Genomic DNA, 16,658 nt, shown 5'->3' with positions numbered 1-16,658 from the left:
GCACATCCAAAACTTCTCCACATATCCATTGCCGTATTCTAGTTTACAAGTCCAGCACTGTCGTTGGCATCGTGGGCACCGACAGCAAGAAAATCACAGTGGAACCGAACACCAATGCAAAAGATAAACCGATGACATACCCGTCGACGTTGAAACCTCCGCAAAAGATATCACCATCGAGCACCACTTGCACCTTAGACACCACCAGAACTCACACACCACGAACAAAGGTAATAGTAAAGAAGCTCTGGAAGGGACAAAAGCTTACCGACGAGATCTTCACCAGCAAGAAATCCAACCATAGTCTAACTAGAACTACTCTACTAGAAGGGGATATGTACATCACCCACCGGATCCACCGTTCCGCAAGAACATCGGCGCCAAAAAAACCACCGACGGCGAGGAAAAGCAGCGAATCCATCGGGGAGTCAAGAAATCGCCTCGGAGTCACCTCTCTCGACTGTTCCTGGGGAACGCACGCTTCGAGAGGAAGGGAACGAGCGGTATGCGCCGCTGCAGATGGGTAGGCCCAAAAACAACGGCTGGGAAAACCGTTTGCCGGCCCAACTGTAGCCCATGCGACTATTCCGGCCGTAACAAACACAGACGCTGTGTTTAGTCCAGCTTGCGGAGCAAATCTCACTCTTCCCAGAAAGATACTCAATCATCATCAGCTGAAACTAATCCATCATTTTCGTGATCCTCGTGTAGTCATCTGTAGTGGTATACTGGGCCAGTGAAATTTGAAATCTTGCGCCTTTACGCTCGATAAACAAAAAACAGATGCGAGAATGCACACGCAACACGCAGGCAGAGTAAATCCGAAGCCGCAGGCATCGCTTCACCAAAAGCCTCGGAGAGAGGAACTCATCATCGCACGATGGATCATCAGGCTCGGGCACGCGAGAGAGGCGCTCGTTGCCGTCGGCGTCGTAGAACCTGGCGAGGAACGTCCTGCCACTGCCTGTTGTCGTCGGCGCCGCCGGGAACACGGCGACGTCGCCCGGAGCCAAGCCGATAGCTTCGCGTACCGCGCTCCATCCGCGCCCGGACCACACCTCCCGGCAGCCCCTAGCGCTGGAGCCGAAGACATCCATCCACGCGGCCATGACGCCTGGCGCCGCGGGCCGCGGGTGCTCCGTGCTCGTCCCGACTCCCGTGCGACCCGGGTGTGGCGAATCGCGCGCCGCCCTCCGGACCGTGATGCGGGGGTGAGATCGGGGATCTATGGGCGGGATGGAATTCCTCGATTCCGGCGGGGGGGACGGCGGCGGACGGCCGGCAGCCGGAGCGGATCCCGACCAGGGGTCTATATGCAAAAATTAGGGTCCTAATTGCAAATAATCGGATCGCGATCAATAATCGCGATCCAATTTAGAGGGTTATATGTAAATAATCGGATCGCGATTAATAGTCGCGATCCAAATTAGGGGGTTAATTGAAAATATTCCGATCCAAACCAGGGGGTCTCTTGTAAATGTTCCGCGCCGGCGAAATTGGCCCCGGCGAGTCGCGCTCGCCGCCGGCGCTGGCCCAGCCGCCAAGTGTACCTTGCCCGCGTCAGGTTCACGCGCCCGCGCTGCTTGCCTACTCGCACAGCCATGGCGTCCGGCTGCCGCCTCCTAGGTTGCCAAAGATCAACAACGACCTCCATCGGCTCCTCCTTCGATGGCGCTGCTGCCGCGTTCGACGGCGCGTTCTTCGACGACTCCCGCCCGATCGCTTCCCGCAACGGCCATCTCGTGGTGGAGCTCGGGCGCGAGACCCGCGCGGCCGCGCCGACAGCGTCTGCAGCCCGATGGCAGGCGGCGCCGTCGTGCTCCCGCCGCTCTCTGGCGAGGACAATCCTACGGTGGACTAGCAAATAAACTACTCCTCAAAGAGTCTCTTTTTACATGCAGTAGGAAAGGAAAATATATGGAGGAAAAAAATGAAATCACTGCCCCCATGGGACATAAATGACCGGCCCATCATCTTCTAAATCAAGTATACACTCGCAGGGTTGGTTCATACGGCACCTCGGCAGCAGACATGCAAGCAGCTTTCGGCATGTACAGCTTTGTAGGGCGTGCAGTATCTCCAAGTCACAAATACTTATGCTTCATGCTTGCATGCACAAACAATTGCAACGACGGTCGAGCTTACAAGCTAACTTAGCAAATAACGTGTATTTCCGTTCTCATGAGCACGGGAAAGGCATGCCATTTTCACTCGAGGATTACGACGTCGGCCAACGACCTCGCGCTCTATGTCATATGCCAGCAAAGGGCCATTATCTTGATGAATGGACAGAAAGCATCCGCAACCTCACGCTCTACGTCATATGCGGCTAGATTCCAATACATGATTATTTTTCAAAAGATAAGGCTGTATTCCAATACAAGATTGTGGATGGACTTCTTTGACTGCATGCATGATGGCGTGCTGTTACTCCTCAAAGCAACCTTATCCATTTGCTAATTGACTGCATGAGGTTATTTCCAGGGGTACCTACTGGGCGCACTTGTGCTCCATCCTTCAAAAGGAGAGGGCCAAATCAAGAATGAAGTAAGTGGTCATGTCGCATGTTGGAGACTATGGTAATGGAGATCTTTGTCAAGCATGAATAGCTATTAATAGGCTTAGCGCTTAGTTGGCCATTTGAGATTGCTTATCTCTCTACTTTCTATTGCTTTTTGAGAGCTTGCTTGCAGCTGTAATAATTAATGGTTGTGTGCAAAACTCATGCAGAGGCCGGAATAAAATTCCTTTTTCTAAAAAATTGAGTTTACCAAATTACAGATTGAGTGGCTCTTAGTTATTTTTGTGGTTCAATAATGTTATTGATTGGACCAACAGATTAAGTTCGTTCTGTTTTGAGCTGTTAGCTTGGCTTTATGCCATGGCCACAGATGCCCTATTGCAGGGCGTGTGCCTACCCTGCAGTTTGGGGTGGGTTGAATGACCGTGATGATTTGGTGGTGGCTTGAAGGACAATGAACGATTCACAAGGTGAGCACCCAGGGAGACTTTTGCTGGCTTAGGATTCGGAGAGCTTCTCAAGGTTTAATGAAAATTCTCGAGGTTTCATTTAGTAACAAAATTATCATCTAACCAAAATGCAAGGTACTTATATTCTGTTATATAGTGTCATAGTATTAAAAGAGGCAACTACATTCGCCAAGAGCACGTAAAAATTATCACTACGCTAATTGAAAAAGGAAAAGAACTGTTAGATTTTACCATCATCTAACAGTCGAGATAAGCCAAAGAATCAGTGTCAAATATGACTAATAGATATATGTTTGGAACTAAAAAACAAGAAAAGTTACAGCTGATTTCTATATGAATTAGGAAGCAAATAGCTAAATAAAGAGTCCATGGAAAAAATAGTTAGCAAATAACTAAATTCAGAACAAAATAATAAAAATATTTTTTTATTCCACTGGTATTTGGAAGAAAATTTATTCAATGATAAAGAACCCATTTAGAGTGTAATTATTTAGTAGCTAATTTCAAATTAAAATAAGAAAAAGTATTACGATCCCATGTAGCATCAAATAGTAAAATTGATGTTAGAAAAGGACAATAATCCAATCCATTAATTTGCAAAAATGGGTGCAAACAATATAATAACAGATATACACAAAGAATGGAACTTAACCAAATAGAAATATAGCATCGTCCATTGAAATTATGATAAGAGAAAACAAAAGGAATCGCTGCACAAAACCAAACAAGCGTGGCATATCCTCTCACCTTATGTGTTGTCCTTTCCATGCCGTCTTTCACCTCCCCCACTACAGCCAAGGTAAGTGCTAAGGTAACAACGGGGAGGAGAACGCTTCTCTAACCACCAACAAAGGAGAATGGCTCGAGAAGAGGCAATCCAAAAAGATTAATACTTGAGAATGAAAAGAATCCACCATATCTGTTCTCCGGGGCTAGAAATTTTCATGTTAACCGGTGGTAAAAAGGAAGATATACATTATTTATTTATCATATGCCTGGGTTATAATGGTAGATTAATTACATCAACACTAGAGAATCCATAAGCCATAAAGTCAAAAGTTTAGATTAAAAGAATGAAAGAAAACCATCAATATAATGTTGTTACACATGCTATCTAGGAAGATAAATATAAATAGGTGAGGGCATGACACGATCACGATATGTAGTGTGGAGGTGCTCCAACGCTGGAAGGGTGAAACCAAAGCAACCTATTGCCAATGCGAAAGCCCAATGAGACACCAGATTGAATGCACCACTCGCATCCTCAGAGCACAAAACCAAGGAGGCAAAAATGTTGTACGCATCTAAAAGATGCTCCTGGACGAAGCGATAAGTAGGACAAGAAATCTCAACGGTGTTTGTGTTGCAATGCTGCCTTACCAAACTTGGAGAAAAGTGATGTGGGACAACGATTACCTCAAAAGTGCAATGTATAAGCGCTATAGCAAATTGGTGCTCATACAATTTGTGAGGAACAATGGGAGGGAGGGAGGGAGGGAGAGATATTTTCCTAAGGGAAGGAAATGACGGTGGATAGAGAGACCATGCTGCGTCCTTAGGACATAGTCCCTATTCTTTTCCAAACAATTTCAAAACTTAAGGATATCCATAAAAGTACTAAACAATACATGAATTAAGTATATTTCAAGTTCCATTGTGCTCCAAGCCGTTAATATAATTAACCAGATAAGAGTCATTAGCTCTTGGTTTTCATATGGTTTCAGAATTTAAGTAACCAGATAAGAGTCTATATCAAAAAGATATAAATAAATACCAAAGTTTTTAGTTAAAAAGTTAAAGAAATCAGTATGTAGTTTTATTTTCATATCTATTGGGAATAGAAGATATAAATCAAATGACTCATATAAAATATAATCCATATAACTTAATTGTACACTGAAAATATAAAAAGAAGAGTCTATATACTGAATACAATATGGGAAAAAGGTACGAGACACATGCGTGGAAGGAAGACTTGCTGGAGTATAAATTTAAGTAAAACATAACCTCCACTTTTGGTTTTTTACTCTTAATGACACTGTTTTTTCAGACTATGTAATACTAATAACGTTGATCGGGAGGGTGGATTTACAAGCATCATGAAAAGACATACGCAACAATGTTTATTAAATTCATCAAGAAAAATCTAAAAATCATGTATTGATAGATTATAAATTTATGATGTTTTATATAAAGAGTTTTGAAAAGAGAAAATAAGAAATCTAGCCATGCTATTTGTGTGGGCCACCGAGATAGTTATCTTAATACAATAGTGTTAAAAGAAACCACCATGTTCTCCAAGAGGGTATAGAAATTACCACATTAATTGAAAAAAGAGAAGAATATGGATCGTTGGATTTTATGAAGATCTAACGATCTAAACAATCCAAAAAGTCCACGGTCTAAACTAATTCAAAGAGTCCATATCAAATGCGATTAATATGTAAATATAAATTGATGATTTTAAAAATATGCTTTCCTTTTCATAAGTCAATGCATGTCTTGCTTGACCTTGATTTCCATGTTCCCACGTTAACTAAAATAGCATTTTTTTTAACCATGTGAATGAATTTTAGCCGTCATTCAATAGCATTTTTTTAATCCGATCATGTCAGCTAGCTGTGCACAAAAAACAAGTCTAATTCGATCACGCCAGCTACCCGATGCACCGAAAAACACATGCAGTCTAAAGCTTATAAATGGAAGGACTCTCTTCTTGCCATAACGGAAGTGTAAAGGCAGAACCAACTGCATGAAAAGAAACCACAAATAGAAGTCATGCAAAACCCTGTTTTACATGTTCATGCACACGATATGGAGGTCTTTAAGCCCTGGCATTGAACGGACTTAGTGCTAGGACGCATGTATGAAGCCAAAAAGATTTGTGGTATTTTGATATAAATAAATTGATAGTGTTGAAAAGAAGCCATCACGATTTCAAAAAAAAGAGAAAAGATTATACATATAACGGCCTAGACTAACCTAATAAATACATATAAATTCATAATCCATCAATAGTATAGATTAAAAAAGGAAATAAAACTGATCGATATTGTTACCTAGGTTATAATAGATTAAGTTATTACAGAAGCAACATCTAGCGTTGACTTGAGAAAATAAATGTATTAATCTATTATCTTAATAACTGAACTGTTGGATTTGCGTTGGCGAGTAGGGCTAACGGTTAGAGCCAAACTATCTAGGGAAAATTTGAACCTACCCCGGCCCAGTGGTCATTGTGCCCCAAAACCCACTGAGTGATCGTAGTTGTTGCTGATAATTAGGGATAGTGTGACAATGAGAGATAGGGAGGAATCGCTAGGATCTAGCAATACAACAATTGATCCGGTGGTGGAGCAACTTGAGGCAGCAATAACACTAGCCACAAGGTGACGATTCGAAGGTTGGATAACAACAGGAGCGGATCTAGGGCCCGGGCTGCAGCCCGGGACGAGCCCATGTAGTCCCTTTAACATATGTGGTATTTAGCCTAACAAAAGAAGGTTTATGAGGCAAGATTAGACTGTTTTGGCTGTGATTCAGCAACTTAGCCCGGGGTGCAGCACCGTTTTGGATCCGCCCCTGGGTAGCAACATGGAGGGCAACGGGAGCTAGCGAGATGGTCTGGAATGGCGTAGACGTCATCACATACAAGTCGATGGTGTTATGGAGATGAGAAACTTGGGAGAGTTAATGTTCAACATCAACATGCATGGATGCCAAGATGAGAAAGGTAGATAGATATAGCTAGATGCATGTATTTGGTAGCAACAATAGAATTCCATAGAACCCAAACGTGTAGAAGGAGAATCATGCAAATTGAAATTTGTGGAAGCCAAGGATGGTCATCACCATGAAGCAATAGAAATTCTATGTTGTTCATCTGACATTATTGGATCCAAGCAACACATTATCAAACGATTGACAGCTGAAGTAATGTCCGATCTTCGTTCACAAGACACGAGGAAGATTGTATTGTCACCGGTGGCAACACAAAGTGGAGTGCCTGTTCATACATTAACAAATGCGATAGAGGCGGAGTGATGGGTGTACCTTAGCCATCTGATCCGATGGTGGTGACATTTAGAGATATGAGCGGCTCTAAGAAGAATCCTTATTTAAAAACAACATAGAGCTTCTATAATGATGAAGAAGAGACAACAATAGCATGGCTGGCCATCATGGAGCTGCAATGCGATTTCAACAGTGTACAAAATAGCAGGCTATGAGATTTAGTGTAGAGCCTGCTCAACCGCTATAGCCCACTACAGTGCCGCTATAGCCTACTAATTAGTACAACACTATTGTAGCGGCAGCTAGCATCAACCGCTATAGTCTCGTTATAGCCCGCTATTTTGTACATTGGATTTCAAACTAAAAGACAGTGAGAGCTTGACGATATCCATCAAGAAAAGTGTTTGGGCAGCCATTGAGAAACACAGGTTAACACATACGGGAACAACTACAATCGAAAGAAAAGAGAAGGAAAAGTTAGCATAGGTCACATCCCGAGAGGGTGACGATGACGACCTCTGGAGAAAAACAATGGGTTGTCCATGAAAAAGATAGAGTAGTAGTACAATGGCACGTGAAGAAAAAGTGCACAAGCAAAAGATATAAAATACACCATCGGTCTTTAAACTTGTCTCGAGGTGTCACTTAGGTCCACGAACTCTCAAAATCGAAATCTAGCACCTCGAACTTGTTAAGTTGTGCCACTCAGGTTCATACCCTTCAAAATATGAAAAAAAAATCCCTTAATTTTTATCTTCTACCTCTGCATCCTTCCCATCTTCCTCTCATCTCTCTCAGCGCCACCGCCCCTGGTTGGTCACTGCACGACCGTGAGGCCCCCGTGCAAGGCGGCGGGGCCATGGCGACTACGAGTGCAAGCGCAGGCATGCGGCAGCGGTGGCGAGCCAGCGGCGTTGGATGCGCGGCAAGCGGCGAGGGCGACGATGGTACGGCCGCTGCTCCTTCACGGCGCGCTGGGGCATGGGCTGCGTGGCAATCATGATCCTTGGCCTTGAATCGAAGCTCGAGCGTCATCGAATCGAAGCCGGCAGCGGGCGTTGCTCGATTTGGAGGGAGAGAGAGGGCCGACAGCGGTCGCTTACGGCCAGGCACGTGGTGCGCTCATGGCCAGCGGCGTGGGACGCGTGCGGCCGGGCTCGCGGCCGGACGCGAGGTGCGTGTGGGGCCCGGCACGAGCAGTGCTCGCGACCAGGCGACGTCGACCACCAACGACGGAGGGAGGACCTCGGGCTCCTTTGGGGCACGAGGGGCGCTCTCGGCTAGCAGCGGGGCGCGTGCAGCCAGGCTCCCAGGCTGGAATCCTCGTCGCCAGTGAGGGAAGCGCCAATCAACAGCCGCACATTGCAAGAGAGAGGAGAGGGAGATGAGGAGGAGGATGCAGAGGTAGAAGAAGATAAAAATCAAGGCCTTTTTTACATATTTTGAAGGGTATGGACTCAACCTAACAAGTTCAAGTTCGGGGTGTCAGATTTCGATTTTGAGAGTTCGTAGACCTAAATAACATCTCGAGACAAGTTTAAGGGCTGCTGGTATATTTACTCAACTTTCAACCCATGGAGACAAATCTGCGCATTACACACTGGACCTGGGATCCCTAAGATTCACTGAGCACATCATTTCCCACCTTCACACAAAGACAGCACGCGTAAGAGAGTAGATTCTTCCTACTAGTAGAACTCCACCCAACTACCACACTCACAATGAGTTGAGTAGTTGACACGGATTACTTATTATTCCCCAGATTGCATCCTTCGCCCAGCTCTTTCCAGTTTCCACGACAGCCCAGCCGATCTCAGCGCATGGCCCTTGTCACGTGAACATCGAACGACAGCCCATTCTCCTGGAGGCGTCGCTGGAGGTCAGTAGGGCCGAAGACAGCACCCGGTGTGTGCACCCCTCCCTTGGGCAGGTTGCCGCGCTGGCTCAGCAGGACAAGGGCGCACTGCACCAGGATGATGGGCGTCGTGATGTACCCGACCTCAGGCCCTGACACCTTGGTGATCACCTCCTTGTCTGGCTTGTTCCCGCGCTCCAACGCCCGGGCTGCGTCGCTGTAGCCATGCCCAACGAACCACATCTTGAAAGAGGCGCTCTTCACCTCTTCCTCCGTCGGGCCAGCCCTGCTGAACAGCCCCGCGGAGAAGAACTCGGGGTACTTCAGCAGAAGGGACCTGCCGAAGGAGAAGTTGGCGAGCAGGCCAATGAACAGTCCAGTGATCAGGAAGCGCACGAGGATCATCAGGGATCTGGAGGCGATCTTCACACCGAAATGGGCAGGTTTGACAGAGGACCAGAAGTTCTTCCTGAGCTCGGTGTACTCTGGGGTTTCTTCCGCCCCAGGAAGGCCCTCAGTATGCTCAGTGATGGTTGATAGAGTTCTCTTCACAACCACTGTGTCAGCGGAAGGCAACTTCATAGCCCACATTCCCAGAGGATTGTGACCCTCAATCAGTGAACCTTTGGGAGGTGGAGGACCTGGAATCTGCATCAAGGAGAAACCTTAGCAGTAATCAAGAGTTTATCCAGAAAAAAACATTATTTGATCTTCTGTTTCGCAAATAGATCGTTTCATGCAATGAAAATAGAAAGTACATTTTCCAATGGTTGTGTGGATCTTTAAACTGAAAAAAAGAAAAGAAAAGAAAACATTCGAGGTATCACATACCACATTAACTATTAAAGTCCAAATTTTTGACAGATTATTCTGCAGACTCAGGCCATAACATTAAAGCAGCAAACTGAGGTCATGAGGCCAAAGGCAAGATAACCCGTTCCCTGTGGAGTAGCACTACCGCAATCAATTTTGCACAGATGAGACAAGAGGCATGGCAATCATCATTTACATGCAACAGTCCAGCATGCGTAAATATTTCTAATTAGTGTAAAGTTCACATTGACCATGAAAATTCAGGGATCTGAGAGCTGTGTGTCAAGATTTATCATAAGAGTTAAAAGTTTGCTAGCAGGAGAACTTTCACTAACCAATTGCATTGGTAGCACATGGCACACTAGGAGATTTGGGTCTGCATATCTAGAAGCTAAGCTAATTCTGGTTTCAGGAAGCATATGCGCCTATGCAAACTACTGATCCAGAATACCCTTCAGTAAGACAGCCAAATTAAGCAAATCGGACAACAATAGAAAATACTAAACTTTTACAATTACACTATGTACAAAGAAAATGAATCAAATGATGTACAAATAAAAAGATGGAAAAGGCATGATAATATACAGTTCCACAAACATGCATATTCTCAAGAAACCTTTCTTTAAAGAAATAACAGGCAACAAGGGCACACCCAATAGCAATTTTAAGATGAAAGCATACACTCAGCTTTGATTTAAGAACATCATATGTAAACTGCTAGCTTTTCATTTACCACAAAAAGAAGTTATAAAAGAACTGGATGAACAAGTTGAGAAAATAACACAACCTGTACGGCTGTACCTAGTGGGATAGCACTACCACAATCCATTTTTGCAAACACAAGAGGCATGGCAACCATCATTTATATAGTTCAGAGGCTACTGAAGGAGTGGAAGGAACAACTAATGGTTGGCAGTTGGCACACAAGAAGGGAATGATTAATTGAATAGTGACCGCACCACAAAAGAATGTAATTTCAGCATAGTGATCGTAAGGAGAATGGAATCCATAAGATGCAGAAAAGTATAGAAAGAAAAGAGTGTTATGAGTTTGTCAGCAAGTAGAGCTCAGTATTAAGTTGAATGCACCAACCAGTTCAACCCAAAAGCTTAAACTAATAGGAAAATGTGGGCAATTAACTTATAATCCAAGACTCCCTCTCACGTGCAGGATACGTGGAAATTGGAGTTGGCTGCAATTATCATATTTAATCGCGCCAGCCAGGATTCGAACTCAAGACCTCTGACCGTAATACCATATTAAGTTGCATGCTGCACACGTGAACGCTTGACGACAAATCTCTCATCCTCCACATCCTCTGCGCCCATCCATTACAGGGCATAAACGAAAGGAACTACTCCAGTTGGGTGTAATAACCCAAGCAGCACAACACCAGGCTGAACCACTTTCGAATTTGGAACTAATGTACTCATACTGCATTAGCAGCTTTCCTCAGCACACCAAGTCTGGCATTACACACACTGCAACCCAAGGTGGCAAGGCCAACCCATACGATCCTCCCACCACCGTACACGACCAGACCATTTTCCTACTTGTCGCCTCACATAAACACACAGTACACAAACAACAGATTAGGTACTTGAGAAGATAGTAAATAAAGCCCGCTAGACTTTACCACTCACACACACCGTTGAGTCACTACCGATTGCTTCTTATTCCCCAGGTGGCACGTCCTTCACCCAACTCTTTTCCACCAAATAGAGCCCATCCAGTTCCAGCCTTAACGCATGGACCTCGTCATGTGAACATCGAATGACAGCCCGTTCTCCTGGAGGCGCCACTGGAGGTCGGTAGGGCCAAAGACGGCACCCGGCGTGTACACCCCTCCCTTGGGCAGGTTGCCACGCTGGCTTAGCAAGATGAGGGTGCACTGCACCAGGATGATCGAGGTTGTGATGTACCCAACATCGGGCCCCGAAACCTTGGTGATCACCTCCTTGCCCGGCTTGCTCACACGCTCCGATGCATGGGCCGCATCACTGTAGCCATGCCCGACAAACCACATTTTGAACGAGGCGGGGCACTCTTCACCTCTTCCTCCGTCGGCCCAGCCCTGCTGAACAGCCCAGCTGAGAAGGACTCAGGGTACTTCAGCAGGAGATACCTGCCTAAGGGGAATTTGGCGAGCAGGCCGATTAACAGTCCAATGATGAGGAAGCACACGGGGATCATCAGGGATCTAGAGGCGATATTCACACCAAAATGGGCAGGTTTAACACAGGACCAGAAGTTCTTCCTATGCTTGGCGTACCCTGGGGTTTCTTCCGCCCCAGGAAGGCCCTCAGGATGCTCAATGAAGGTTGATAAAGTTCTCTTTACGACTACTGTGTCAGCAGAAGGCAACTTCATAGCCCACATTCCCAAAGGATTGTGACCCTCAATCAGTGACCCTTTGGGAGGAGGACCTGGAATCTGCATAAAGGAAGAAACCTTTGATTTCTGTTTCACAAATAGTGACGATGCCATTCTACTAGGATAGCCCGACCACAAGGATCACCAAATACCAACTCCGATCAGAAGACTCCTTACAAGACATGGAGGTCTATTCAAGGAAGGATATTCCGAAGACCGGCGATAGAGTCCTTGTAAGATTAGAATCTGGCTGGCAGTAGAGTCCTTGTAGGTACCCCTCTGTTGTGATCATCAAATTCTTAGCCAAAAAACACCTAGTAACCTAGCATCATCGTGCAACTAGCAGAGCTAAAGATCCCAACTCAACTGGACGTAGGGCTATTACCCAATTTCGAGGGCCTGGAACAGTATAAAACCTTGTGTCTCGTGCTCTACTATGATTCCTCTTCGCCCATCGCAGGATTCCAGACGAACCAAATATCTACCGACCTAAATCGTCGAAAATAGATTGTTACATGCAATGAAAATAGGAACTAAAGTTTTCAATGGTTGTTTGGATCTTTGAGCTGAAAAAAGAAAGAAACGAAAACATTCGAGGCATCACATACCACAACATCTATTAAACTCCAAATTTTAATCAAGAAATTTCAATAGAAACAACATGCCTGATCTAGAACAATTAACACCTAAAAGTTAAATGCCTACGTCGTGGTATTAGAAAGATTTTGTAATATCAATTAGCATATTGTTCAAAATTTAGATCATGGCATTAATAAATTCATCTAGTTTGCTTCAACTTGATAAGTATTGTCTGTCTTTCTTCTGTTATATATAAGTTAGTTACTAATATAATATTACAAAACGCAGAGCATGTGCATAGTGGAAGATTCCCTCTTGAGTTTTACTTACATGTGCAAGGTGGTTATTGATTTGGAATTTTGATATAACATTAAAGCCAGCAAACTGAGGTCATGAGGCCAAAGGTCAGTTCACCCGTTCTCTGCTCCTAGACTTCTTTCAAAATTTTATATGAAACAACTAATCATCCACATATGCTTAGCAGTATGCATAAAAAGAGTACTTTCGAAATCAAGTAGCATCCTAAACTTCTACTTTTATGCTCTGTAAAAAGAAAAGAACCAAAGGATGTTCTCCCTAAGAGCCTAATCACATACAACGAAAGAAGTTACATGTTAATGTACAATTCCACAATTATGTATATTTTCATTCAAGATTCAAGAAAAACTTCTTCGAAAAAATAACAAGCCACAAGGTCACAGCCAAGCTCCTTTAAGATGAAAGCATACGTCCACTTTGATTTAAGGATGTCACATGTAAGCTGTGGGCTTTTCATTTACCGCAGAAAGTAGTTATAAAAGAATTAGATGAACAACATGATAAAATAAGATAGCCCGTTCCTGTAGAGTAGCACTACCGCAATCAATTTTGACAAGAGGCATAGCAACCATCATTTACATACAAAAGTTCAGAGGCTTCTGAAGGAGCGGAAGGAACATCTAGTGGTTGGCAGTTGGCACATGAGAAGGGATTGCTTAATTGAATAGTAACCGCACCACACAAAAGAAAAGGCATTTCGGCATGAAGGCGATAGTAAAGAGAAGGGAATTCATAAAAACATGTTTTGCAGAAAAATATAGAAAGAAAACAGAACTGAGAGTTGGTCAACAAGTAGAGCTCTTCAAGTCTTAGTTAATCAAACCAGCAGTCCGGCACACATAAATATTTCTATTTGGTGTTGAGTTCACGATGGCCATGAAATTCCAGGGGACCTCAGAGCTGTCTGTCCAGATTTATCATAAGAGTTAAAGTTTGCTAGCAGAAGAACTTTCACTAATCAATTGCACTGGTAACACATAACACACTAGGAGATTTGGGTATAAATATCTTGAAGCTAAGCTAACTCTGGTTTCAGGAAGCATACGCGGCTATGCCAAACTACTGATCCAGCATACCCTTCAGGCTTTCAGTAAAACACAACCAAATTCAGCAAATCACAACAATAGAAAATTATAAACTTCTAAAGTTATGCTCTGTACAAAGAAATGAATCAAATGATGTGCTTCTTAACTAAGAGTCTTTATCACAGATAACAGAAAAAGGATGGAAAATGCATGATAATATACAGTTCCGCAGATATGCATATTTTCATTCAAGATTCAAGGAAAATTTCTTCAAAAAAAATAACAGGCCACAAGGGCACACTCAATAGCAACTTTAAGATGAAATCATACACCCACTTTGATTTAAGGACATCACATGTAAGCTGCGAGCTTTTCTTTTAGCACAAAAGAAGTTATAAAAAGAACTAGAAGGACAACTTGAGAAAATAATACAACCCGTTCCTTGTGGGGTAACACTACCAGAATCCATATTTGCACAGACAAGAGGCATGGAAACCATCATTTACATATGACCAGTTCAGAGGCTTCTGAAGGAGTGGAAGGAACATCAAGTGGTTGGCAGTTGGCACACAAGAAGGGAATGCTTAATTGAATAGTGAGCGCACCACAAAAAAAAATGGCATTTCAGCCTGAAGGTGATAGTAAGGAGAAGGAAATTCATAAAAAAAAAAGTTTTGCAGAAAAATAAAGAAAGAGCACAGTACTGTGAGTTAGTCAACAAGTAGAGCTCTGTAACAAGTATTAGTTCATAAAACCAGCAGTCCAGGACACATAAATATTTCTATTCAGTGTGAAATTCACATTGACCACAGAAATCCAGGGGATCTGAACTTCTGAAGCTAACTGCCCAGATTTATCATAAGAGTTAAAAGTTTGCGATTAGAACAACTTTCACTAACCAATTGCATCGGTCACACATGGCACACTAGGAGATTTGTGCATACACATCTTGAACCTACTCTAATTTTGATCAGCAAGCATATGTGGCTACACCAAACTAATGATCCCTCATACTTTTCAGGAAAATGCAGCCAAATTTAGCACAGATAGGAGAACAATAGAAAATTCTATCATAGTGGCCTCTAATGCGCAAAACACACATGAATTTGGGATCTGAGCCAGCAACTATCATAATGAAAATTTCTAGTATGTTCTAAGTGCGGATAAATCATCCTTCTAAGTTCTAGCATAATTTAGACATTCTAACTCGCACTATCTTTCATTTGTGTTGCCGTCGAATAAACAGTTGATCAAATCCTTCAAAAAAAATCAGAAGCAGCAATAAGTGAGTAGCAAACTCACATTGGGCCTCGGCCGCCTGGGCCTTGACCGGCGCAGCGCCTGCAGCTGGCTGGCGTTGGCCACCCCGAGCACGGCCGACTCGTAGGTGCCGATGTTCCCGACGATCCTCTTGGTGGACTGCAGGCTGACGTACGCCTCCACGGTCGCAGGCGCGGACGGGGGCTCCCATTGCCTGGAGTGGAAGAGGAACCCAAGCTCCGCGGGGACGGAGTCGAACCCGCAGGCGGAGACGATGAGCGATCCGTTCCTGGCGGCGGGCTCGTGGAGCTCTGCCTCGACGCGCTCCATGAACTCGGGCTCCCCGGAGATGTCGAGGCAGTCGGCGCCCGCGGCCACGCAGGCCGCCGCGACGGCGTAGCCGTGGAGGCGGAAGGGCCCCGCGCAGGAGAGCACGACGCGGGCGCGGGACGCCAGCGCCGCGAGGGAGGCCGGGTCGGAGGCGTCCGCGACGAGGATCGCCACGCCCTCGGGGGGAGGGGCCGGGGCCGCCGCCCAGCGGAGCGCGGCGGCCACGCGGTCGCGGCTGCGGCCGGCGACCGCGAGGGAGCGGAGCGGGGAGGAGTCGGGGGAGAGGAACTTGAGGGCCTCGCGGATGACGTACTTGCCCGTGAAGCCCGAGGCCCCGAAGATGACGACGTCGAACACCTCCGGCTCCGGCGGCGCCATGGCTGGCTGGCGGGCGGGCGGCGGGCAGCTCGAGTAGAGAGCTTGCCGCGGCGGGGGTTTCGGGGTCGGTCGCTGAGCGGTGGGCCGCCCGGCAACTAGCGCCTAGCGGAGTGGTTCGGGAATGGTGGCTTCGAGTTGGAGCGGCGGCCGTGTGGACGCGCTAAATAGCGATTACCAACGCAGGTGGGCGGCGTTTGCTATGTGCTACTCCCAAGTTTCAAACATGCGTGTGATCCATGCGATGCGATCGTGCCATGCGTAAACTGCCGCTTGATTTCTTTCGCTTTGGCACAACGAAAGCCGTGTCAACATGGGTGGGCCGTGCACATTGGATCCGGCACGACGGAATTTGTGTACTTCGTGTGCTCGGACCTTCCTTGCCCAAGTACGGGATGCTTCATTAGGTTGGTTGCTGTTGGTGTTTTGTGCCATGTATGGTTAGAAGGATGGTAGCGTGGTTTCCAAGAGCATGCCAATTGCATGGACTCCAAATCAGCACATAGAGGAAGAGATCTCATCAGGAAAAAGGTGTGCAGTCATAGTACTAGTAACAGCATCGAAGTTCATCCAAGTTCTCACGGTACACTGATAGCATTATTTACAACTTGCAAGCTTTGTTAGTCATATATCTTTCCGTTCTAAATTATAAGTTATTCCAACTTTTTTGAAGAGTCAAAGCATCTCAAGTTTGACCAAATTTATACAATAAAGTACTTGATGAT

At 45.2% G+C, this 16,658-nt stretch overlaps 1 protein-coding gene across 1 annotated transcript; it reads right to left on the bottom strand.

Annotated features, from left to right (window-relative positions):
* Positions 1 to 8,537: 8,537 nt before the first annotated feature.
* LOC117845093 (probable mitochondrial saccharopine dehydrogenase-like oxidoreductase At5g39410) lies at positions 8,538 to 16,085 on the bottom strand. Its single transcript, XM_034725997.2, has 2 exons — positions 15,271 to 16,085; positions 8,538 to 9,508 (listed from the first exon to the last, which is right to left on the bottom strand). Exons 1-2 carry the CDS (start codon positions 15,934 to 15,936, stop codon positions 8,819 to 8,821), a joined length of 1,356 nt encoding a protein of 451 aa, XP_034581888.1. The 5' UTR covers positions 15,937 to 16,085; the 3' UTR covers positions 8,538 to 8,818.
* Between the last annotated feature and the right edge of the window lie 573 nt (positions 16,086 to 16,658).

This window comes from Setaria viridis, chromosome 2 (assembly GCF_005286985.2).
Source record: "Setaria viridis chromosome 2, Setaria_viridis_v4.0, whole genome shotgun sequence".
NCBI lineage: Eukaryota > Viridiplantae > Streptophyta > Magnoliopsida > Poales > Poaceae > Setaria > Setaria viridis.
This window is presented reverse-complemented; position numbering and strand designations above follow the sequence as displayed.